Here is a 24,799-nt window from a genome sequence, read left to right as displayed (position 1 = left end):
CTGTGGACAGACTTGCCAAAGGTCCCTATGCTCTCTTCAGCAGCTAAATAAAAACGGCCTTAGCATTCACTTCCAGTGGGTTCCTTCCCTCGTAGGAGTGCTTAGAAACGTAGACGTGGACAAGCTGGCTCGTGAAGCGACATTGTGTACTCGTTTTCTGAAAGTGGCTCCAGACGAATAGCATTAATAGTAGAATGTGTCGAATAAATCTTTTTCAAAATAAAGTATTTTGAAGTTTCAAAACACAAATGGGCAGTTGTTGTAAAGGGACCCTGCAACACTTGCCATCGACTACTAGTAATGTATTTTGGGATAAAGTCTATTGTCCCAGAAATCTCCTCCCGCAAGAATTATGAAAATCCGTTCACAATTAACGAAACTACGCGCGATGAGAAATCGCGCATAATCGTTCCCTCTCAACTCGACCGCGGGCAACGCGACGAAAGCTGCGCGCTCTCTCCCGGAGAGGGGGGCGGCTTCGCGGCATTCTCTTCGGCGGCCTTCGATATATCACATGCCGGGTAGTTTTCTCCTTTTCTCCGCATTGCGGAGGGGCCTATTTCCAGTCTCGTGCCACAAAAAAGCAGGCATGGGTGCCTGCTCGCAAGTGCGCGCTCGGGCTGGTGGGGCGTTTTTGAAGCAATAAACGTTTGTAGGCGAGTGGTCGCGTTGAAAGGGAAGTATTGAGCTCATCACTCAAACTCTGAGCGCACTCAAAACACAAAAGAAACGGCAAAACTGTGCCTACAGGTTCAGGCATAGAAGAAGTTCGTACGCAGCGATGACGACGACGGAAATGGGAGAATCTAGCAGCGAAGTTGACCAGCGACAGCCGATCGGGCAGCCGTGGCCTATGTGACGTCCCTTAGGCCATGCATAATGAGGACAACTGAAGAGAGAGCGGTTGGTTTTTCCGCGTCTTTCACATCGATTTGCGCGCTCACCGCTTCACGTGCACGTGTAATATTTGGCTCAGGTATTCCCGGCAGTGTAATCTAAACGTCGCGCAGGTTTACTTGCACTGCTCAAAGAGTGTTGCAGGGTCCCTTTAATGATCTAGAATATACAAAATTAGGCCTTGAAAACAAAGAACTGCCCTGCTAAACAAATGCATGAAAATTGGCCATGCGTGTGTTCGTGTCACCGCAAATGTCGTCGAAAGACGATAGCCTTCTGTTGCCCCTATTAATCTACTGTCTAACCTGCCCACCTCTCACGCCGCTCCCCTTTTGTCTCCCATTGGAAGTTCGCGGAGTTCAGTTTTGCTGTTGGGACGTAGCATTCGAGCCACAAGTGCGAAGTCTGGGCAGCAGGCTTGCTTGTATTCTGCGTGAAACTTCTTTTTCAACACGCTCTTATAATTTGCTCTCGCAAAAATTGAGCCTACATCTACTTTTAATTAAAATAACGCCGAAAACACTGGCTATGTGTTGACATTCTTCCTCAAATAAGACATAATATCTTTTTGTTGAACAATCCCGACAAATATAGAGCGTCTTTCTAGATTTATCAGTTTGGCAATGCTTTGCCTCTATAAACGTCTCGCCCAAGAATTCAACTTTTGGCCGGTTGGCTGGATCGACGGACAGACAGACAATTTTTTGCATTTCATTGGCTGAAGAAAGAATAGCGTCCTTGAATATCCTTTTGCAACGAGTTAGAGCTAGTTGGGCCCTGGATGCATCGCACCTTGCGTATAATCGACCACGGCAAACATGCACAGACGTTCCCTGTTTGCAGCGACAGGCTTTCCAATAATTCACCGGTGTCGCGCAGTTACACGACTGCAGACAGACGCTTTTGGGGAGTGCCTCCTATCTTCTTGCCCTTGCGTCAACTCTACTCCAACGCTACTCTTTTCCCATTTTGATAACCTGGTTGCACTCAGATGAATACCCTCTGGATGGGAGAGATCGCAGCTATGTACTGTCAGTCCTCGATTCTTCTTTCACAACCAGTAATGTTCCTTCTATTTCTATACGGGACATAAGAGAACACGAATTTGGCTATCTTTGCACTCCTAGACACCGAGATAAAGCTTTCCTGAGAAGGTGTCAAAGGGACCCTGCAACACTCTTTGAGCAGTGCAAGTAAACCTGCGCGACGTTTAGATTACACTACCAGGAATACCTGAGCCAAATATTAAGTGTGCACGTGAAGCGGTGAGCGCGCAAATCGCTGTGAAAGACGCAGAAAAGCCAACTGCGCTCTCTTCAATTCTCCTCATTATGCACCCCTGCCATGACCTATACGACGTCATTCGTGCCACGTCTGTCCAATCGGCTGTCACTGGTCAACTTCGCGGCTAATTTTTTCCATTTCCTGCGACGATCCGCTGCCATCAGCGCTGTGTGCGACCCTCTTCTATGCCTGAACCTGTAGGCAGTTTTGCCGTTTCTTTTTTGTTTTGAGTGTGCGCAGAGTGAGTGATGAGCTCGATACTTTCCTTTCAACCAGACCACTCGACAACGAACGTTCATCAACGCCATACCAACCCGAGCGCGCGCTTACAAGCAGGCAGCCATGCCTGCTTTTTTGTGGCACCTAACCAGAAACAGACCCCCCCCCCCCCCCCCGCGTTTCGGAGAAAAAGGGAAAACTCCCCGGCCTGCCATATATCGAAGGCCGCCGGAAATGACGCCACAAGCCGCCCCCTCTTTCCGGGAGAGAGTGCGCAGCTTTCGTCGCGTTGTCCACGGTCGAGTTGAGAGGGAACAATTATGCGCGATTTTTCATTGAGCGTAGTTTCAGCGATAGTGAACAGATTTTTATAATTTTTGCGGGAGTAGATTGCTGGGACGATAGACTTTACCTTAAAATACATTCCGAGTAGTCGACGGCAAGTGTCAGGGTCCCTTTAAGCTCTATAACTCCCATATCTGGTTTCGGGACTGAGCATGTTTGTTAACACACACTTGCACCAATTTAGGTCTCAACCCTTTTTCATATTTTAGAAATAGATGCTCTTTGCTGAAGATTCTATTAAGTGCCCACAGGGACAATCACAGCCCAAATTCTCTTTAAAATTAAGATTTATGGACAGTTAGTACTTAGAAACAGTTCCATGACCAAATGAAAAGTTTGGTTTAAAAGAATAAGGCTAATTTTTCATGCCGCGTGCTGCCCTATACACCGAGTTGCCTTACCAAAACTGATATAAACGTCTATGTAACTGCCATTTACATTTATTTTTAAAAGACGTGCTCATTCTGGTTGTCAGAATATATACCATTATTACACTAATACTGAAACATTTGTGGTTGAGGTCACCACGAGATGAAAGTTTACTCCACATGAAATATAGTATCATAAATAAAACTAAAGGCAGCAGAAAGCTACTGTATATTTGCTTTATGCCACAGAAAAATTTTGGTAATTGTTCTAACTGAGCCATTTATTTGTCTAAACAATAGAGTTAGTGGAGCAGGTTTGAGAAATGGTATACAGTCAAACCCCGCGATAACGAAATCCCGCGCGTACGAAATTCCCGCGGCAACGAAATATTTTCGCATCCCCGGCGAACGTCCATAGACGCCTATGTATTTTATATCTCGCGGCAACGAAACGTTTTTGGAAACTGATCCCGCGCTAACGAAATTTTCTGCAAGTTTGGTCGGCATTTTACCTACCCACTGAAGGTTAACTGTGTCCAAAAAGTGCTCAAATACATTTCTTTCGGACTGAAAGTGCGTAAACTTCTGCCACAGCACTTTTGCATGGCCGCCGCCATATTTGTTTACAAAAGACCGCGCAGCCGGCGGCCGTGGAGGCAGCCTCGCAGCGGCACCACCAGGGGGCGACACATGGTGACTCAAGTCGCGGCTTTGGCTTGGGTTACGTAGCCCGCTACTGCTAAACAGCGTGTGCGTTTGTTGTGTGTGTGCGGCGATTGGCGTGTTTGCTCACGGTAAGATGCCTTCGCCAGCCCAAAAGTGGAAGTTTTTATCGCTACAAGATAAGGCAGCCACCATCGTCGAAGTCAGTGGCCCAAGTGGAGGAAGGGAGTATAAAGGGAGGATAGCGCCGACGAGTTTGGAAACGCCTGCAGCTCGCTCAACCATCCCAGTTCACACGTGCGCAAAACAAAACAGTGACGGCTGTAGACTTTCTGGACGTCAACAGAGCTGTGCTCACTTAGTTTTCTAAACAGTATTGGTGCAACGAGGTGCCATTCTCTGTCTAGCAAAGTTCATAAACAGAAGAAGCTGGGCTTCGCTTGCATGATCGGACATACTTGGTTCCGAGGGCCAGGGCGAAAAACGTGCAGAGAAGGTGAACCCACGGAGTGTTTTGGATGCGTTTGACACGATCTCGTCGTTCTTAGGCGCGCGCGACGACTAGCAATGAACCACTTGTACAGTGAGAGCTGAACTGTGACGTTGGCTGCAAGGTAAGGCTCACGAAGCACTATAGCCGACTTAAAAGGAAATAAATTTTCGGTTTGTAGCCATTTTCCGGTCGTTTATGTTTCATTCTCGCGGCAACGAAATTCCCGCAAAAGCGAATTTTCTGGCTTTCCCCGGCGGTTTCGTTATTGCGGGGTTCGACTGTATGTCAGTTCTCTTACTGAAAATGGCAGAATATTCCTTTCGATTCAAAAATATTTGCTTCGATTCGCAACCATTTCAAGGAAATCCTTATTCACTTTGTATTAGCTTCGAAACCAAAAATAACTATTTGCGCACCACAAAAAATATACACGTATAAACGGAAGATAACAAAGCCCTTACAATTTAACTAAGGGCAGCCGTTTTTGTGTTAGTGCCAGTGAATTTGGTGTTTTTTTTTCAATACCGCAACGCAAGCGGTTGCTACTAGCTCATGGAAACCATGTTTTTTTGTACAAAATCTGCATTGTATTAACACGAGTGCACCATAGCAAGAGACCTTCACAGCTTTAGCTATTACAACGAGGCAAAAATATAACTACTCGAAAGCTTAATAAGGAACTGCGTACAGTTCAGTTCAGAAAATAATACAGCATAAGCTGTACGGCCAAACTTCCTCTACTGCAGCAAGAAGTGCTGAGTGCTCATTGTTGAGTTTCTACAGTCCAATGTTTTTCGAGCAGCCTGCTTTAGCAGCCACTAAAAGTGCAAGCAGCAGAATCAGCTGGAAAAAAAAAAAAAAAAAAAAAAAAGAAGTTTCCTTGAAATAATTTTCGGCGAAAAACAAAACAAGACGTCCACACCACAGAATCCCACCAGAGTTTGGCGATGTCACTCGAGCATTCCCAAACAGTACATCTTAAAGTGTGCTAAAAAGTGACAGAAAAAAGAAAATGCTCGCACGTTTGTGGACAGTAACGTTGTAAACGAGGACAGAACAAAGAACACCAGACCTCAGCTTCATTCTTGGCCTCAATGCAGGTGTACTTGGTGACTAGACGATCGGCCTGTTGCAGGGCGGCCGTTTTCGTCTCGAGAAGCGCCAACAGCTCCTCCTCCCGCGCCTTCCAAGACAGGGAGAAGAAAGGCGACTTGTTAAGACAGGTTTCCCTCGAAGCAGCCCGGAAGACAAAGCACAAGTTAAGACAGGTTTCCCTTAAAGTGGAAGCACAAGTTATGACAGGGTTTCCTTAAAATGGACCTGAAGACAAAGCTCAACTCTCTTTCCATAAAATAACTGTCTTGTCCTGATAACACTGGAAATTATATGGCAAATTTCAAACAAATAAAGGAGGTGTTGAAGAAAACATACAAAGATGTTGCAACTTGCCAACTACTCTGGTAATTTCTCAATGACTTTTTTTTTTTTTTTACATTCTCAAATACTTGAAAATTCAGCTTGAATGAAAACCACAAGACTCGGGGAGGAGACACAAACACAACAGACAGGGCCTAGTCAATATGAACCAACTCGCCCAAACCCAACCAGCTAAAATACTCCCACTTTGAACGAAATATTGAAAAAAAAGTAAGCTTGGCTCATTTAAAGAGCGGGGAAACAAAAGAGGGAGAGAAAAAAAAAAAGCCTGCAGTAATGCAGGCAACCAAAATGCTGGAAATGTCCCATACCAAAGCAAACAAAACGGGGAGAAAAAGGCTGAGAAACCCACCTTGAGCTTGAATATCTTGGTTTCATACACTGCCAAAATCTCTGACTGCTTCAGCTCACCCATCTGCAAAACAAAGTTGAGAGGGTTGATCCACACACCACGTCCACATTTGATCAAGGAGCGAAAGTCCGTCAGACGTTTCCATCCCGCGGACTTGGTGGTAGACAATCAATGCAGCATAACACATGAGCTCTTTTATTTCAAAGCTATGAAAATGACCTGGAGGTGCAGTCTCAGTTGAATAGGCATAATACATTGGATTCCTGGATAATATGACTTCCAAAGAGACCGCGCGAAAGCATCGTGTGACCGGGGTGTCGTATGAGCGGGGTACTGGAGACTGTCTCAACCGACAGGCGGGCTAAAAACTTGTTTAAACTACTATACTTAGTGCATCCTCACGTAATTTCTGAACCCCAAACTAAAATCTAAAGCTTCTAAAAATAAAATGCCTACAAATAAAGCTACAGTCGTTCGTTGTAACCGAGTGTTCGCTATAACTGCGGCTATTGTAAGTGGGCTTGGCGTTATTATTAAAGGAGCCATGAAGAGAAAATACAACTTCGTTTAATTTGAAAGAAGTAGGAAAAGCAAGAAGTATTTAAAAACTTTCAAATTTTGCGCCACAGTGACGTGTTATGAGCAAGAATGACGTCATACGGGCCAACAATAAAACATAAGTTTCAGTGCGTTAACTGCACGTTAGCATTCAAGTGATGCGGTCAAATGGAACCAGAGGCCTCATTACAGACGTCCAGTCATGTGTCGTCGCGACAGGTCAGTTAGGCGGCCGCCAATCGCACAAACAAGGTTCCATGACGTCATAGAAAAGTTGCGGGAAATTGGCTAGGGGGTCGCGACTGCTTCACACGTTTTCTTTTATATCTCCGTTATTTGTTCGAAGATTGCGATAATATTGGTATCATTGTTATCGGGACTAAGCAGTCTTTCTAATAAACCCAACTTGTATTCTGTCTTCATGGCTCCTTGAAGCCACAACGACCATCGCCGTCCCCGGAAACAAAATGGTACCGGCCGGAACCCCACCACCGCCATGACTCTAGGCAAAATTACCAAAGATCCTGAGCCAGCTAAAAAAAGGCCCCTGGACCAAAACCGAGCCAATCAAGTCAAAGCAAAGAGGCACAAACGTCAAAGCTCTGCTCCAGCTTGCGCGATATCCTCTCGATGCTGTTTTCGACCGAGAGACGCCGGTTGTGGTTGCTGCAGTAGCGGTTGCAGTGCGGAGTGGCCGCAGAAGGGCCGGGCACCGCTGGCCGTTCCCGCCTCTCGGGCGATTCCAGGGCTTTCCGCTTTCGGTTGACCGAGATGAGAGACTGCACAAACCTGCGTGCGATGCACAAAAAGATGATGACGGTGATTGTAGGGTTTAACACGCCAACGCTACACAAGCGATGAGGTGCGCCGTAGTGGAGGGCTCCTCCGTATTACCGTATTTACACGATTGTAGGTCGACCCTTTTTTTTTTTTCAAGTTTGACAATTAAATGTTGGGGGGTTGACTTAGAACCAAAATCGAACTTTGTGCCGCTTGTAACGGCACAAGAAATCATAAATCAGGGGTGCTATGAGTTGAGGAAAGCGTAACACCCTCATTTCTACGGCTATGGTCAAAGCGTGACGTTTACCACTGCATACATTTTGGTGTCAATAAAGGTGATGCCGATTTGAAAGTTGGCGAACCCGATCTGTGCCCTATGTCCACCGTACCTTGAGCAGCTAACCTTCCACCACCGCGTTCGGAAGTGTACTGAACAACGTGATGTGATTGTGCCTACGTCACCGCCGTGCATTGATTCAAGGGATTCAATGATACTATTTTTTTTTATTAGAGACGAACAAAACGCTTCGTGAATGCGAGTAACGTACTCACGAATCAAAGGAAATGGTGAGCGGCCGCTTCCGTCAGCTGCCATGTTGTTTGTTTTGATATCGCGCGGCAGTGGCTGCTGCCGGTAGCTTCGATGGTTGTCATCTCGCAGCGAATGTGTTCTCATGACTGGGAATAAAATTTCCCGCTCAACCCACGGTGCATGGTTATTCCGCATGCTTATACAAAGATTTTCTTCTTTAAATCTACTGCATGCACCACGTGTACGGCTCTTGTGGGAGCATTGATCATTGATGGAAGAGCCGCCGTATAGGGGGTATTGGTAGTTGACGGAAGAGTTTCTTCTTGTGATACGATTTTCTAGGCGGCCGCGTTGTCGCGTGTTTATGTCACTTCTGTGTTGTGCTGAATCGTCCCGTCTGTCACGAGTGCCCTGGGCCTTAAAGGGACACTGAAGTGATTTGTAAACATTGCGGGATTACTAGCGCAAATTGTAGTTCGGAGTCCGTAGGCCTTGTTTCGACCACTCTGGGCGCGTTTACGCGAATTTATTTAGTAGAAAAATCAATTCGAAAATGCTGCCCTCCTCTCTTTACGCTCGCCCATTTTCTGTGGCGTTTTCGTGTGCCGTCAGCAGGAGATGAGCTGGAAAATGGCTGCGCTACTGCACGGTTCACCGACCAGCCGACCTATACCGATCGAGTCAGTCGGCCCAGCGTTTCGTCCGCCGGCCGCCGACGGGTCGTCGCTATTCGCTCGCTCAATTTAAACTAAGCCACAACACCTTTGTGAATGAAAGAATGTGCCTTTCTTTACTTTGTTAGTTTGTACACTGTGTCAAACTCAGTGTCCGGGTCACTCCACACAAGCGCTGCACAAGTGCACATGCGACGCTTCGCTGACTTTACGCTAGTAGGAAAATCTAAGGCCAATTGAAGGCGGGAGAAGAGTCAGCGAAGTCAATATAGGTACTAAGAAAATAAAATCAACAAACTTTTACCGTACAGCGCAAAACTAGGGAGCAGGAAGCACTTTTTGCGCTGGGTAAACAAGCACAGCGGTCAGCAGCACGACCGCACATCTGCGAACGCTTTTCCGTCAAAGAAATGCAATTGCTAGACGTGAGATATTGTGGAAGTCTGGGGGACGCTTACTGCAGGAGCGCTATACAACAAATAGTCACATAAAGTACTTGAAATGCTTAAAATAAATAAAAGTGTAAACTGGTTATACATTATAGACCTTATATATCCAGCCGAGTCTGTGCCGGCTCGTGGCCTAGCGGTTTGAGGCGCTGGGATTATGTTTCGAAAGTCGCAGGTTCGAATCCCCGAGAGTACGTTTTTTTTTTTAAGTTGATTTTTTCGTATGCGGCCGATGTTTTCTGGACTAAGTTCACCCTTTTTGGGCCGTAACGTTCACTGCTCCACGAGCGAGATCGCAGAACGCGCGCACACTGGCAATGACGCGCTAGCGAGTTCTCGTTGGCGTGCTGTTGCCATAAGCACCGACTGCTTGCGGGCAGTGGGCCCAGGCCTCAATCAGCACACCCTTGGCCTGATGCGAACTAGCTTTTTACGAACAGACATGAGTGGGGCAAGCTCCGAATATGCGAGAAAAGCGCATGGCATTTGAGAGTCTGCGGTGACGCGGAGGGCGTTCATCCACTGCGTAGGCCTCGTCTAGTGATTTCTACGATTCCAAGCCGCCCTGGGAGGTTTATCTTAGACATTTGACAGCCGACAACATGGCAGAAGCGCGGTACGGCGATTACTGAGATATCGAGAATGGCCATCCAACAACGCCATCGGATGTCAAGCATGTTGTTTTACAGAACCGAAACCGAAACTTGTTTGATTGCTAACCTTGGGCATCGTCCAATCACGGTGCCCCCCCTCCTGACGTCACAGCCTTTAGTTGGTGCGGCCACCGCGAACCGCGCATGGTAGCTTTTCTTCTTTTGCGCTTTGTAAAATAATTACCGGTTTGTCAACCGGATAAACGATGAATAGTGTGTTAATTTGAGCCAGTCTATACAGTGCAAGCAAAAACGGGAGCTTGACAAATTCACTTCAGTGTCCCTTTAAGAACTCTCTCGGAGCTTGTTCACAGCAGCGTTCAACTGGACTGCTTTCCGCGCTCGCATTTTTTTTGAGAGAGAGATGCAATTTTGGGGGGGTCGACCTACATTCGAGTCGAGTTACAATCGTTTAAATACAGTAATTTTGACCATCTGGGGATTTTCCACGTATGTTGAAATCGCGAACACGCGGGCGTTTTCGCTTTTCACCTTCATCAGAGCGACACGAAAAGACCGTTGAACGTTTAGTTGAGACTCTGGGTCAGTCAGAAACAGGTTTCTGCATGGAGGAAAGAATACTCAGGAGAGGCCCCTGGCATCCCAATGCATTGCGAAAAGTGTGGAGGAAGTTACGTCATTTTTCTTGAGCCCATGGACAATGTTGCTTACTTGTTTATAACTGCGGCGCCAAATTTGGGCAAATAGAACGGACAAATTTTTAAGGCGCTTGGCATTTCGCTGCCTGGCTACGCTTGCAAACCAGCGCAGTCACTACGACAAACGTTTTTAGATTAGGCCAGTTTGAAAACTCTGCCGTCGTTGCGCCATCCCGCGAGCCTGTTGCTATGACGACGACAAACGCTACTTTGCCGGGCTGAAGAGCTGAAAAATCGTCCTTCTATCTCAAAAACGAAGGCCGTTTTTCGATTGAAACTTTGGGTGAGAATTAGAATGGGCAAATTGAAGGCGAAATCAACAGCTTAGAACATCACATCGCACCGAGGAATTAGCGACGAAGCTGTTTTCGCTTCGAAGCGGGAGGGCAGGGCGACGCCATGTTAGTCAAATCAAACCGGAGACAGCAAAGGATGATGGGATAGAGTGCTGGGCTCCGTGGGCTCAAGTCATGGCGGGACTCGGCTTCACAAATGTGACGTCACGGCCTCTCCTAACCTTTTCTTTCCTCCATGGGTTTCTGGGAGCGCACAGCCAAGCTGTGGTTTGCAACAATTTCTGGAGCAACAAAATATCAATTGTAGAGAATGTTGGAACACCTAAATATGGATTTCGGAGCGCTGCTTTAGAGCAACTAAATATCTAATTACGGAGTTATTCAACACACTTCTGACCCCTGTTGTCCCATAACTATTTGCTCAATGTATGAGTACACTGCTCTGCATCGAAATTTAAACAAGAAGAAACTAAATCCCGGCTCCCTTTAATTTAAACGATGACACGAGACTTGCTCAGACAACCTGCTGCAGTCTTTTTTAACGATAGCTGCCGTCGTAGCCATGTTTTCAGCTAGGCTAAAATTACCTTCAGCCAGTAACTTGCATTAGAGAAGAAGCCAGGATTCTGTCCACAACGCAACAGCATAGGGAAGAAAACGCGCAGCACTCGCGAATGTTTTGACTCCGCTGTTTGACTTCATTTCAGATACGCAGTCTTTAGGGGGATGTGAACCACTCTGTTCTGGTTGGCTCAACAACTTCCGTGGCTAAGGCGCTGCTGCATTGCTGAGAACAAACACGCGGGTCCAATTCATGGCTCAGGCGGCCAATTTTCTGAAGGACGAAAAAAAGCGAAAAAGGCCCATGTGTTTAAGACTTTGGCGCATTTCCTGAGGTGGTCAAAATTAATCCGGAGCCCTCCACTATGGGTCACCTCATTGCCTCTGTAGCTTCAGCACATTAACTCTTTCGTTACGGCGGAAAAACGGCCGATTTTGAGTGCTTCCACAATACTATTTTTTTCTCCTGAGCTAGTGGACAGATTTAGCGTTGCTATGCATGTAATTTTAGCTTATAGATTGCTCTTGCAAACCCATACCGGCAGTTTTGTGAAAGGTACAATTACTTACAGTTTATTAGTCAAATAGCCAGAAAAAAATGCACAAAAAAGTATACACACAACGTATATAGGCAATTGTAATGAGCCTAAAAATTATTTTAGGAATTCTAAGATGTGCAAATTGTTCCTACATTTCTCGGCTATGATTCAATATATATATCAACGCTGTACACCAAGTTTTGTATTTTTGTGGGCCCGTCAACCTAGCAGAACTGACGGCTGTGCCACTCCTCGAAGCCACTCGAGTGTAAGTCAGTCATGCATCCAAGCACACTTTTTTTTGTGTTTCGACTCAAAATCCTTTTCACTTTAGTGGTAAAAAACCAGAAAAAAATCCAGCGCTCTCGAGAAGTGTCGCACATCGCTCCGTAGCGGTAATCTGACACGAGTGCCAGGCTATCATGAAGGTGATAACGCGATATGACGCGGTGCATTTGGCAAAATATCCCTACCGTACGTTGTCCAGACCCTACACATCAATGTGTAAAGCCACAGTCATCCGATAGGAAGCTCGTTTTGTTTATAAATACAGCCCAAATACAGCGGACGCCATTTTCACACAACTCGCCACTATCGCGGGTTCAAATTTCACTCTTGGCGCAGTCTCTGCACGCGAAATATCAACAAAACATAATAAATCGAAAAATGAGTTGTCAATAAATACGCCAGATGGTGTTAGTTGTCCACCAGGCGCCGTTTTTAGCTTTCGCGGGACGTTTAAGATCATCGGACACCGGCGTCCGATGGCCTATGGCGCCGTACTGAAAGAGTTAAGCCCCCTAATCAATAAACTCTACAACTTTGCAAATATTTTCACAATGAAAACAAAAAGGTTCTCATTATTTGGTGGTTGTTCTCGCCTATTTCAATTCAGCCATTAAGTGGCACCGCAGGTTTGATGAAATTGAAGGCCCCAAGTGGAACTTACTCAATATCAAAAAAGAAACGAAACATTATTTGTAGGGGCCTCAGTTACACGTTGGTGAGGCAGACAGTAAATGCAGGCAACCTGCATCACAATACACACCAGGAGAAGCTTGTCAGGATATATGCCCTCATCACACTAAGAAACACTTGTGCTTGAGGTCACCACATGAGATGACACCAGCACCCATATCAAAATATGAGGTTTAAAGAACTCACAGCAGCAGAAGTGTATGTGTACTTGCTTCATGCCATGAAGAAGTTTTACGGAAGCTTTTAACTGTTTCGTGACCACGCCATAGGCCATCGTTCACTGGTGAACAATGATTTTCAAATCTCCTGCAAAAACTAAAAACAGCACTATTCAGATAACTGCCACCAGCTGGCGTGTTCATTGGAAACCCCTTTTTCGGTTTCGTTGCCGTTTATTTACATTTCGCGTGGGTAGACCGCGGCGCGAGTGAAATTTGAACCCAGGGTAGCGCAGCGAGTTGGGTGAAAATGGCGTCCTGTTTCACTGTGCGCTCTTCTGCAAAGGCAAACAGCGGTTTCAGGGTCTTCGGCCACTGCTGCTGCTGATTTTTTTTTTTTACCCCAGCAGCAGTGACGACTCCAGTAGCAATGTGGGAGGAGGAGGATAAACTTTATTGGGAGCATCGTAATGTGGTGTGGGGCCCTCATTCCAGGACTCCATTAGAGACTTCTGCCGCTACGGCCCTTTCCACCTGCCTAAGCTGGGAATCGAGACTGGAGCTGGACAGCTCCTTCTCCCACTGCTCACGGGAAGGGTGTGCGATTCTTGGAATTTGGGGGTTTGCCGAACACTCCCATACCATATGGTACAGGGTGCCCGGGGAAGCGCAAAATTTGCACAGCTGGAAGTACTGGGTGGGATGGAGCAAGTGAAGTTTTGACAGATGAGGAAACGTATTCGTTTGGAGGAGCTGGAGGCAGTGCTCCTGCTCTTTGGTTAGGGATGCATGACCGGGGGGATAGATCATTCTTTGGCACTTATAGTACCCCGTTATGTCCTGATACGTAACCAAAGGACATGCAGTCTCTAACCTACACCCTCGTGTCGCCTGGCGGGATAGATCTCGGGCGATGTCATGGGCGGTCGTGTTGCCCTTGAGGGTTGAGTGGGCTGGCGTCCAAATAATCTTCACTTTTCTTTCGGGTGGCTTTTGCAGCAGGATGTTCAGAGCTGTTTTGGAAATTCTACCACGAAGGAAGTTTCGGCAAGCCTGTTGCGAGTCCGTAATAACGGTATCCGCATTTGTCTGGGAGATGGCCAGAGCAATGGCTGCTTCCTCTGCCTGGGTAGTGGTTGTGAAGGGCAAGGTGATACTGGTGAGGTGGTTCTCTCTTGAAGTAACCACGGCGGTCATGGCTCCCCTTCTGGCGTAGTCGGCGTCGTCGGTGTAAACCGTGCGGTCTCGGTCCCTGTGTCGTTTGTCGAGAGTGCGCACTCTTGATTCTCTTCTCCCTGCGTGGTGAGTAGGGTCCATCTTGCGGGGTATAGGTGCAACGTCAATGTTTATTCTTATTTTTGGAGGTACAGTGGAATCTCGGTCATACGAATCTCTAGGGGCGGCAAAAATATTCGTATCACCCGAAAATTCGTATCATCAGAAAACTAGAAAAAATGGAAATGTGCTGCGCATGCCACAGGCGTCGGCAATATGGCGTCGGCTCTTGCCGCGAAGAGGTGCAGGTAGCTTCAGCAACCGCTTCTAACCTTTTGTTAAAACGGAGCTCAAGGTGTAAATTAAATTGCTCATGCGGGAAAGGAGCGGGCAGTATGGGAGAAGCACTATAAAATGTCATCTACGCCAAATATCCACCGCGGAGGTGGCCCAGCCAGCTGCTGCTAGCGCTCCGAAATTGCCGCAATCACAATGAGGCGCGCGTCTCCCCATTGGCGCAAGTCGTGAGGCTCCTCCCAATGCCGTTAGCGGTAACCGAGGCAGAGGCTGGCGCCTGAGTGCCGGGCTGAATCGTCAGCGTGGGCGTCAAAAGAACGCGCGCTCATCGCCGACGCGACGCGCGCACACGAACTCAAGCGTGAACCGCATGCGATTCGGGCGCGTCGGCGTTTGCGCGCGCGTTCTTTTGATGCCCGCGTCGACGATTTCGCCCCCACGTCAGATTTTACCTCGCTCGTAAAATGACGCGCGACAGTGGGAGGAGCCTGCCGACTTGCGCCAACGGGGAGGCACACTCTTCATGGCGCCAGTTTGAAAGCGCTCCGGACAGCCCGCTGGCTCCGCCGGAGATGTTTAGGCTTACCACGGTGGCGGATATTTGATAGGCGCTTTCCCTAGCCGCGCGGACGATGCTTTACAGTGTCGTTTTCGGACACATTATCAGCTCCCTTACTTCATAAGCAACTTCTTTTGTTACTTTTAAGAGCGGTCAGAAGCGGTCGGTCGAGCTACCCGCCCTACTTCGCGGCTGTTGACGCCGCCATGTTGCCGCGGCTTACTGCGCCGCGCGCCGCATGCGAGTGGTATTCGCGGTGGCGTCAGCGCGCCTGTGGCGTGCGCGGCACGTTTTCATGAGCAGAAAACGCTTCATGTGGTTCACGCTTAATGATTTTCTGCCTCCGTGCGACCAAGGCCACACGGCCGCACAAACACTCCCGCCTCCCATCCACGCCGCAGTCATCTGCTCGCGGCTCGCGTGTTCGTATCACCCGCACCGGGTGATAAATGCGAACGGATCATCCGAATTTTTTTACATTGCGTACAATGCATTTTGGCCGGGGAATTTTGAAAATTCGTATCACAACGAAATTCGTATCAACCGAATTCGTATCACCGAGATTCCACTGTACGTCGCGTACTTGCTCGGATCTTTCTTCGGGGGACGCCATTCCCAGTCTGGTGAGGAGACTCCTCCCGCAGGGCGTCGTGCTTAGTCGCAGACGCTGGCTGGCGAGGTGGGCTTCGTCAGATTTTAGTTCTGATGAAGGCGCTCCCATTCAACAGCCTTAGACTTCGACAGGTGCTGCCAGGGAAGGTTCGTTTTTGACTTCGTGCTGTGTTCATAAACAAAACGTGCTTCTTATCTGATGACTGCGGTTTCTCAGTTTCATGTGTAGGGTCTGGACAATGTGCGCCGGGAATATTTTGCCAAATACACTGCACTATATCGCGTTATCACATCCAAGATAGCCTGGCGCTCATGTAAACATAGCGCTGTGGAGCGACATAGGCCGCTTCTGAGGAGCGCTGGATTTTTTTCTTTTGGCTTTTTGCCACTGATGTTACAAGGATTTTGTGTGAGAACACAAACACGTCTGCTTGGATGCACATTTTAGAGGTACCCAGGGGTGAGACAACTGAATCAGATTTGGGAGCAGTTTTTGGAGCAGCGAAATCTCGATTTTGGAGCAGAAGAACCTTAATTTGGAGTAGAAGAACGTCATTTATTACGTCACCTCAGGAGCCTAAAAAATCAAATTTTTGGCGACTCCGGGGAGAAAAGTGCACTTCTTAATCTGTTTTGAACGTACATAACACTGATACAGCATTTCAATAAAGTTTTTTTCTATTCCACTACCCTTACGCAAACCATTTTTAAATTCTTAGGCTTTATGCATAGATAGCGTGCCGTTGGAAATATTGAATTGAAAAACTAAGCAATTTCAACGCATTTTTACTATCATGTGAATGCAGAAATTAATATTTTTCTAATCCCAGACTGGGTTTTATGCACAAGTGTAGAGCCACGGCAAAAGTTGCGCTAAACGAGGTGACAGTCGTCGCACCCCACCAGCCCTCCCATTTCAATTCCCAATGTGCATGTTCATTACGATCGTAATTTGAGTAATGTTGGTATATTTAGCCACCTCCCTCTTGGCATTAAATTTCGCTTCAGATAGACGAACTATTATTACTAGCCTGCAATAATAGCCCGTCCCGCTACCGGACACTGCTTGAACATTTTGCGGCGGTGTAGCCTGCGCCGCCACTTCTGCAGTGTCGATCGTCCCATTACCGCCGCTCGGACGCTCGCTGTCAAAGGCCGCAATAACTCAGCGTTTTATAACACCGCAACGAGTCCGAAATTTCACTTCAAGCACGCACTCAAGGCCGAAATACGGCGAATTCACGGGCACCACATTGTTTTGGATGAACTCCGGTTTTTCTAGTCGTGCAACTCCCCGCAACAGATCAAACGACTTAATGTAAACCCAGCCAGCCTCATAACCAAAACCACGGTAGAAATCGGCGAAGAGCACTCTGCCTGTACCACGAGCAACTGCTTCGCTCGGCGGCCATGTTTCCCAATCTTCTCCACACCAAGATGGGGGCGCCCCGTGATGTCGTTCCGGAGATACGGAGCTCCGAAAATTGCCGTTTTCTTATCAACTTACACAAGTAGTTTGTCGCCTCAGTACACATAAGTATTTTTTATACAGGACTTTGCTATGGTTTTGGATGGGAAGACTTTAAAATCTCACAGAATATAACAAATGCCACCCGACATTGTGACTTTCAAAAAGACTACCTCAGGGGAAATTTAAGCGGGTTTTTTATTAAATGGTCAATCGATTAAACCTTTACAAACAGCATCACCTTTGTGGTGCTGGAAAATTATGCCGTCAGTAAGCATTTTCCCCCACCGAAACTGACGGGAGCGTTACAATCCTTGGCTCTCAGACTATTTTGGAGCAGTTTGGTGCAATTTTTGGGAATTTCAAGCTTTTGGAGCAGCCCGGCGCAGGAAAACACATTTGTATCAGAACTGCGCAATATGCGCAGCTGTCTCACCCCTGGGTACCGACCCACCCTCGAGTGGCTTCGCGGAGTGGCACAGCCGTCAGGCCGCTAGGTTGGTGGGCGCGCAAAAATCCAAGACTTGGGTGAACAGCATTGATTTATATATTGAATCATAGCTTAAGAACGAAGGAACAACTTGTATGTCTTAGAATTCCGAAAATAAATTTTAGGTTTAGGCTCAATACAATCACCTATATGTGTTGTGTGCATACTTTTGGTGCATTTTGTTCTGCTTATTTGACCAATAAGCTGTAAATAATTGTACCTTTCACAAAACTGCTGTTATGTGTTCGAAGGAGCAATCTATAAGGTACAATTTCATGAACAGCAATGGTAAATGTGCCCAGTAGCTCTAGAGAGAAAAAAAAGTTTTGTGGAAGCACCCGAAATAGGGCATTTTTCTGCCGTAACGAAAGAGTAAAACTGCTTGTGTTTGCAGAGCTGAATCCTTTGAGATGTCAGAAGTGCGAACTTCTGATTGGGGTGAATATCGACAGTATTTTTGATTAAATGCTTCCTGTGAACTCGACTTGTCACAGACGCCGCTTTTGGCACAACTTGAATCACAATGGTTTTTTTTTTTTTTTTTTTCCCACCAGAAGTACGCAAAATTTCAATACACCTGGAAGTTTGACCACCCTGCAAAGGGCCATTAGGGACTTACTCAGTCTTGCTGAAGTTTGGCTGAAAGTTGGCCATCACGGCGAGCTTGAAAGCTGGCTCGACGACGCTTTCCTTGGTGAGGGAGAGCGCTACGGACAGGTAATTGGCAGTCGTCGACTCCTAGAAGAAGATGAAAAGAAGCAATGAGTGCAGTAAGTCTCCCCAACAAAGCTCAATGACTGGCTGAGAGGACGATTCTAAACAAGGGCCCACAGGTTCACTAAAGCGTGCCTCTTGGACTGAAAGCCTTAAGGAGGCAGCTGGGTCTTTGGGGCCGAAAAACGTTAAAAAGGAGGCGTTTTCTGAAAAATGGCATTTTCAGCCTCCATGGCCATTTTTCTATCAGTCTGTAAATTTCCTCATCAAAAGGCACCATATTTTGCTGTTTATTATAATAGCATTTTAATGTGCACTCTACAGCTCAACGCAGAATTTGATGGTGAAACGGCACTTTTCTTGCAATGCAAAGCTAGCATTTCATCTTTGATATCTTGGAACCCAGAGCAGGTACAACTGCAATTCTTTTTGCTTCTGATACCAAAGTCTGTGGACAATACAATGTTGGAAACAAATTTTTCAAATGGAGGCTTTGGAAAATTATTATTGCGTTCGACTGGCACCACTTGCGAGCCATTTCTGGCAGAGCGCGGGAGGAGCGAAGTTCACTGAGTTGTACAACGACCAAAAATAGCTGAATCAAAAAAGTTCTTCCTACGTTGTACAGTCAAAACCCGCAATAACGAAACCGCCGGGGAAAGCAAGAAAATTCGCTTTTGCGGGAATTTCGTTGCCGCGAGAATGAAACATAAACGACCGGAAAATTGGCCACAAACCAAAAATTTATTTCCTAAAGTCGGTTATATTACTTCGTGAGCCTCACCTTGCAGAAAACGTCACAGTTCAGCTATCACTGTACAAGTGGTTCATTGCTAGTCGTCGTGCGCGCCCAAGAACGAGATCGTGTCAAACGCATCCAAAACATTCCGTGGGTTCACCTTCTCTGCACGTTTTCCGCCCTGGCCCTCGGCACCGAGTACGTCCGATCATGCAAGTGGAGTCCAGCTTCTGTTTACGAACTTTGCCAGACAGAGTGGCACCTCGTTGCGCCAATGCTGTTTACAAAACTTAGCGAGCACCGCTTTCTAGACGTCCAGAAAGGTCACAGCTGTAACTGTTTTGTTTTGCGCACGTGCGCCATTGAAAACTGGTGGGATCCTTGCTTTTCAAAATGGTTGAGCTAGTTGCAGGCGTTGCGAAACACGCGCAGGGCGTTTCCAAACTCGTCGGCGCTATCCTCCCTTGGGCCACTGACTTGGGCGATGATGGCTGCCTTATCTCGTAGCGATAAAAACCTCCACTTTTGAGCTGGCGAAGGCATCTTACTGAGAGCAAACATGCCAATCGCCACACACAAACAACAAACACACGCGCTCTGTTCAGCGGTAGTGGGCTAGCGTAGCCCAAGCCAAAGCCGCGACTTGAGTCACCATGTGTCGCCCCCTGGTGGTGCAGCTGCGAGGCTGCCTCCACGGCCGCCGGCTGCGCGGTCTTTTGTAAACAAATATGGCGGCGGCCATGCAAACGTGCTGTGGCTGAAGTTTACGCACTTTGAGTCCAAAAAAAATGCACTTGAGCACTTTTTGGATACAGTTACCCTCCAACGGGTCGGTAAAATGCCGACCAAACTTGCACCGAATTTCGTTAACGCGGGATCAGTTTCCGAAAATGTTTCGTTGCCGCGAGATATAAAATACATGGGCGTCTATGGACGTTCGCCGGGGATGCGAAAATATTTCGTTGCCGCGGGAATTTCGTAGCAGCGGGATTTCGTTATCGCGGGTTTTGACTGTATTCTTTAGTTATATTTGTCTGCCTAGCCACATGGTAATTGCCATTGATTGATTGTGGGGTTTAACGCGCCGACGCAACGCAGGCGAGGAGGCGCGCCGTAGTGGAGGGCTCCGGATTAATCTTGACCACCTGGGGATCTTTAACGTGCGCCGAAATCTCGCACACACGGGCGTTTCTGCTTTTCGCCTCCATCAGAAAAGCGGCCGCCGCGGCCGGGAATCGAACCCGCGACCTCGTGCTCAGCAGCGCAACGCCTTAGCCACTGAGCCACCACGGCGGGTCACATGGTAATTGCCATTCTGTATGGAGTGGTTATTTTGTAATTGTGACTCAAAATAATGGCAATTAATCATTAACTCAAAATACAATCAACTTACAAAAAATCTAAGGGCAGATTTGAAATCAGCACAAAAAACTCTATAATGCAGTGCAGTTTTATTAAAATTGATTAGTAAATAAAAAAATAGCTCTATGACCAGTCTGCCCCCTTAAAGGGACCCTGCAACACTTTCGATAAAGACTTTCACTCTTTCCTTCGCGCCTGGAAACACTGCGAAAGCTATAGTTACTGCCAGCACGGAGCGGCACTGCTTGGTTTGCTTGTCGTAGCATTTATGCCTTCCTCCGTTTCTGCCTTTGTTTTTGTGGCTTTATTTTTAAAGTTGCCATCGAAAAGCGTTCATTGCTGCAACAGAATGCGGCCAACAGCAGCTACATGGCCTTAGTGACGTAATTCGGGCCATCGAAGAATGTCAAGACCGGAAAAGAGAGAAAAATCTTTTGAGCGAGTTTCCAAGTTACCTGATGGGCATACAGCAGTAATTTTTGGTCGAGGTACCTCGCCACCCTCTAATCCAAGTACTGGCTGTGTTGGGTGACTACATTCTGCAGGCACTTCAGATTTCAAAACTACACAGAAAAAGTTGAAGAAGTGTTGCAGGGCCCCTTTAAAGGGGCCATAAAGAGAAAATGCAACCTTGTTCGTTTTCAAAGAACTGGAATTTGGTAACTCACTCAGCCATTAAAGCCACGAAAGACATTGCTTAAATTGAAAAATCGGAAGAAGTGTTAAAAAGCTTTATTTTATGCCTTACAAAGGCAATGATGCAATAAAGAAAAACACCGCCCAAAAGAAAGCATTTATAAACTGGTTCTAGCTGATCTTTGCTGCTTCCTGCTGGTCTCAGCTGGGCTTCAGTATGAAATAACAGTTGGTTTGATTGATTATAGGGTTTAACGCGTCAATGCAACGCAAGTGATGAGGCGCCCCGTAGTGGAGGGCTCCGGATCAATTATGACCACCTGGGGATCTTTAACATGCGCCGAAATCTCAAACACACGTGCGCTTTCGCTTTCCCCCTCAATCAGAAAGGAAGAACAGTTGGTACCAGGGGTTGTCGGTACCCAGCTGGTCTCTGCTATAATGGCCTGCCAGATCCAGGAAGCCATTAGCAGAAACCAGCTGGGTCCAACTACAGATCAACTTTAAGCATATACCAACACAAATAAAGCCTGCTCCCGCTTGGTGACATGAGCAACAAGAACGGTATGCCTAGAAATAGTGCAAAAAGCAGGACACAAGAGAGCGCCATGCTTGTGCTCTTCTCCCTTCTTGTGTCGTGATTTTTTTGCGCTATTTCTAAGCATTATGCAGTAACTCGCCCAATCGCCCGTTCCAATGAAAACAGATATTTCACCACAACTGCCAAATTTGGCCATGCCCCAACCCCTACTTTTGCCCTTCATAAAGCAAACAAGTAGGAGTGCACTGAATTTCAGCTTGAAGCTATGAACCAGAAAATCTATTTTAGACACAGATCGGATTATGGTATCTCCTTAACACTCTAACAATGCCGGCAACATTTTTTTTAATAAGCTGGCTGCAAAATCAACTGAAGCCATGCCAAGCTAGTAGTTTTGTAGCCAATATGACAGCAACTATGTGGTGTACTAGCAGACAGGTGTGTCTTTTGGGGCTGGTAAGAAAGGGGGGGAAGGGGTCCCTTTTGTGATGAAGAAAATTTCTGCTGCAGAGTTCCTGTTGCAAGCAGTGTCCCTGGTAGCTGTTGCTTACCAGATGGGCTCACAAGTTTTGTTGGTTAAAAGCAGAAACTGCAAATAATTCCACACAAATTCAGCGTGCAACTTCACACGCTTTTTCGGATACAAGCGAAAGGCACCACGACAGTAAAACGCATGTGGCATCTGGCAGCAGTACCGCAGGAACTCCTACGAAAGCGGGCCCACCTGAAGAAGCTCGTGCAGGCATTGCTCGGCATTCTCGAGCTTCAGGGAGAACTGGCACAGGAAGTCGAGGGTTGAAATGACGACTTCCACCTGCTTGACGCTTGTGGTTTGGCTGAGGAGAAATGGGAAGTAAAAAATGAGAATTCAGTTTTTCTTTCAAACAAGCACATCTATTTTGATTCATGGTCATTCCATACCCAAACAATTTGGCGTGGGATTTAAAAAAACAAAAATATTTCTGAGATTCTAAGCACCCCCTCCCCACCAAGAACTTTAAATGTCATTTAAGATGTGGCTTCAATGTAAGCGCTCCTAACCACTCCTGAAGCACCAGTTTTAAGGGGGAGAGAGAGAGAGAGAGAGAGAGTTAAAAACAAATCCCTGGCCATCTCCACTAAGAGGAAACCTGGGGAGGGGCAAAGCACGCAGCGCATACCGTATTTCCGTGCGTATAACCCACCCCTGCATATAATCCACACCCCCACTTTATGCCCACTGGAAAAGAAAAAAAAAAATCCTTGCGTATTGCCCGCACATTTGATATAGGAAAGGCCAAAGCTGCTGCTCACATACTATATAGACAAAAAAAAAAAAAAAGCACGTATATTTAGCAAGTAGAATACACTGATGCAAGGTGAAAGTCACAATTCACTAATAAAATTCAGTTAGCGTTAGCGTGTGCTCGCCCTTGTTTTTTCTACCTTGTATGTTTTCCGCAATCACTGCCATGGAAGGCTTTCAGTGTTACTACGTAGGAGAAGCTGCACTAAAGAAAAAACCCAGCGTGTTATCTGTACCCCTACTTTGCCATTGAAATTTTTGCATTTTTGGTGCGGGTGATACGCGTGAAAATAAGGTAAGTGCTTTCTTGGCACCTTGGCGTTTTTGCCAACGGAGATGAAACTGTTGGAGGGTATACTCGGGAACAAGTTAAGAACGGCACCAGCTCATGTACGGTATCACTCCGCCTAAGCGACGGACCCGGATGTCAACGGGCGCGCGCGTTTTGAAAGGAGACTGCCACGAATGCGTAATATCGTCTGCCTTTTCTCACGTAGTTTGTTTGCCGTCGCTGCAGTAGTTTATAAGCATATTAGGTCCAAAAAGATACAAAAACGGCTCGTGCCATGTTCAAAATATTCCCAGTAACGCGCTACTTGTGCTGCGCGGAGTGACATCCGGCTGCGGTGATGAGGCAGAGCGGCAACTTCGGTGCCGTTCTTAAGTTGTAACCGAGTATAGAGGTATACACCCTTGCCGTAAAAGTCTTGTCTTTGAAGCACGAAGCTCTCTAGCGCAAGGCGTAAGTGAGGGTCTTGGTGCTTTTTGAGAACGTGTTACGTTCTACCGCGAGGCGTAAACGAGTTTCTCGGTGTTTCAGTAGCGCGACTACATGAGACGGCGATTATGACGACGACAACGACAGGAGATGTTAACAGCCCCAGCCCCTAAGGGACTTCCCCGCTAAACCCTAAAAAAGATAATACAGTCGAACCCCGCTACAACGAACGCCGCTTCAACGAAATTTTTGCTTCAACGAAATATTTCCAATTCCCCGTCAGCTAGCCATAGAAGTCAATGCAACAAAGTCCTCGCCACAACGAACCATTTGTCAGGCTTGCTTTCGCTTCAACGAAATTTTCGATGATTTGGGCTGGGTTTGAACAATTATTTTACAATAAAATAAGCATAGCGCCAGCTATCTGTAACTTTTTATACATTCCGGACGCTTAGTTTCACCGAAAATGCGCGTTGCGACCACACCGCCACCCAAAACAAAACAAAAAATAACTCATAGGCGCACGCCATTGCTTGATGGTGATAACGATGTGGCTGGCCGTCTTTACACGAGGCGCAGGCCCGCTTCGCCAAGGCGGAGCCCCAGAGCTACAGCCAATCCGTATCCAGTTGAAATTGCATGAATGTGCTCCGCTGCTGGCGCGGTGCCGTCATGTATGGGTTGCGAGCAGCTGTCCTTGCCGTTTTCCTTCTACCATTCTTCATAGCCAAGAGCGAAAATCATGTTTGCGCGTTTGGTCTTGAAGCCTAGTCATCCTATCTTAGTCGCGAGCGCGCGGTCATGTTAAATGCAAGCGCGCGCGTCTTGCCTGCCAAGGTCAGTAGCTGCCGTGCCCTGTCAGAGGATAAGATAACGGCACTGCTCCTGCCACAAGCGAGAGGGGGGCTTCCCACGGCCTAGCAGCTATCTGCAAGTAATCAGCTCGGTGGACACGCCTTGTCGTACAGCGATACGTTTTGCGCCTGCATATCTTCACCCCCCTCCGTAACGTAACGCGTTCTTTGGGTGGTGAAAAAACAGATAACCATTGGTATGTTTGTTATCCGAATAAACATGAGTTATTGCGCGTCACTCCTTTTTCTAAACATTGTATTATGCTGCCAATGTTGCGGAAACGCACAGGGCTATTTTTCTGGCCTTTCCGTGGTGTGTTGGGGCAGATTTCGCCTCAACGAATTTTCGCTTCAACGAAATTTTTCGCACGTCCCGTCAATTTCTTTGTAGCGGGATTCGACTGTATTCCT

General features: G+C 47.0%; 1 protein-coding gene across 1 annotated transcript in view; it reads right to left on the bottom strand.

Moving 5' to 3' along the window:
* Positions 1-22,367, bottom strand: part of LOC144142281 (uncharacterized) — a gene marked incomplete at its 5' end in the record, with an annotated part of 34,289 nt that extends 11,922 nt beyond the window's left edge. Inside the window, 5 exon segments of the mRNA XM_077673656.1 lie at positions 5,342-5,452; positions 6,059-6,121; positions 7,210-7,405; positions 18,159-18,277; positions 22,256-22,367. Of these exon segments, the coding sequence (XP_077529782.1) occupies positions 5,342-5,452; positions 6,059-6,121; positions 7,210-7,405; positions 18,159-18,277; positions 22,256-22,367 (601 nt within the window).
* Between the last annotated feature and the right edge of the window lie 2,432 nt (positions 22,368-24,799).

The sequence above is a fragment of the Haemaphysalis longicornis genome, unplaced genomic scaffold (assembly GCF_048455015.1).
Source record: "Haemaphysalis longicornis isolate Haplotype H1 unplaced genomic scaffold, Haemaphysalis longicornis Haplotype H1 scaffold_6, whole genome shotgun sequence".
Classification (NCBI taxonomy): Eukaryota; Metazoa; Arthropoda; class Arachnida; order Ixodida; family Ixodidae; genus Haemaphysalis; species Haemaphysalis longicornis.
Note: the sequence above shows the minus strand (reverse complement) of the source record. Positions and strands in the feature narration are given on the sequence as shown.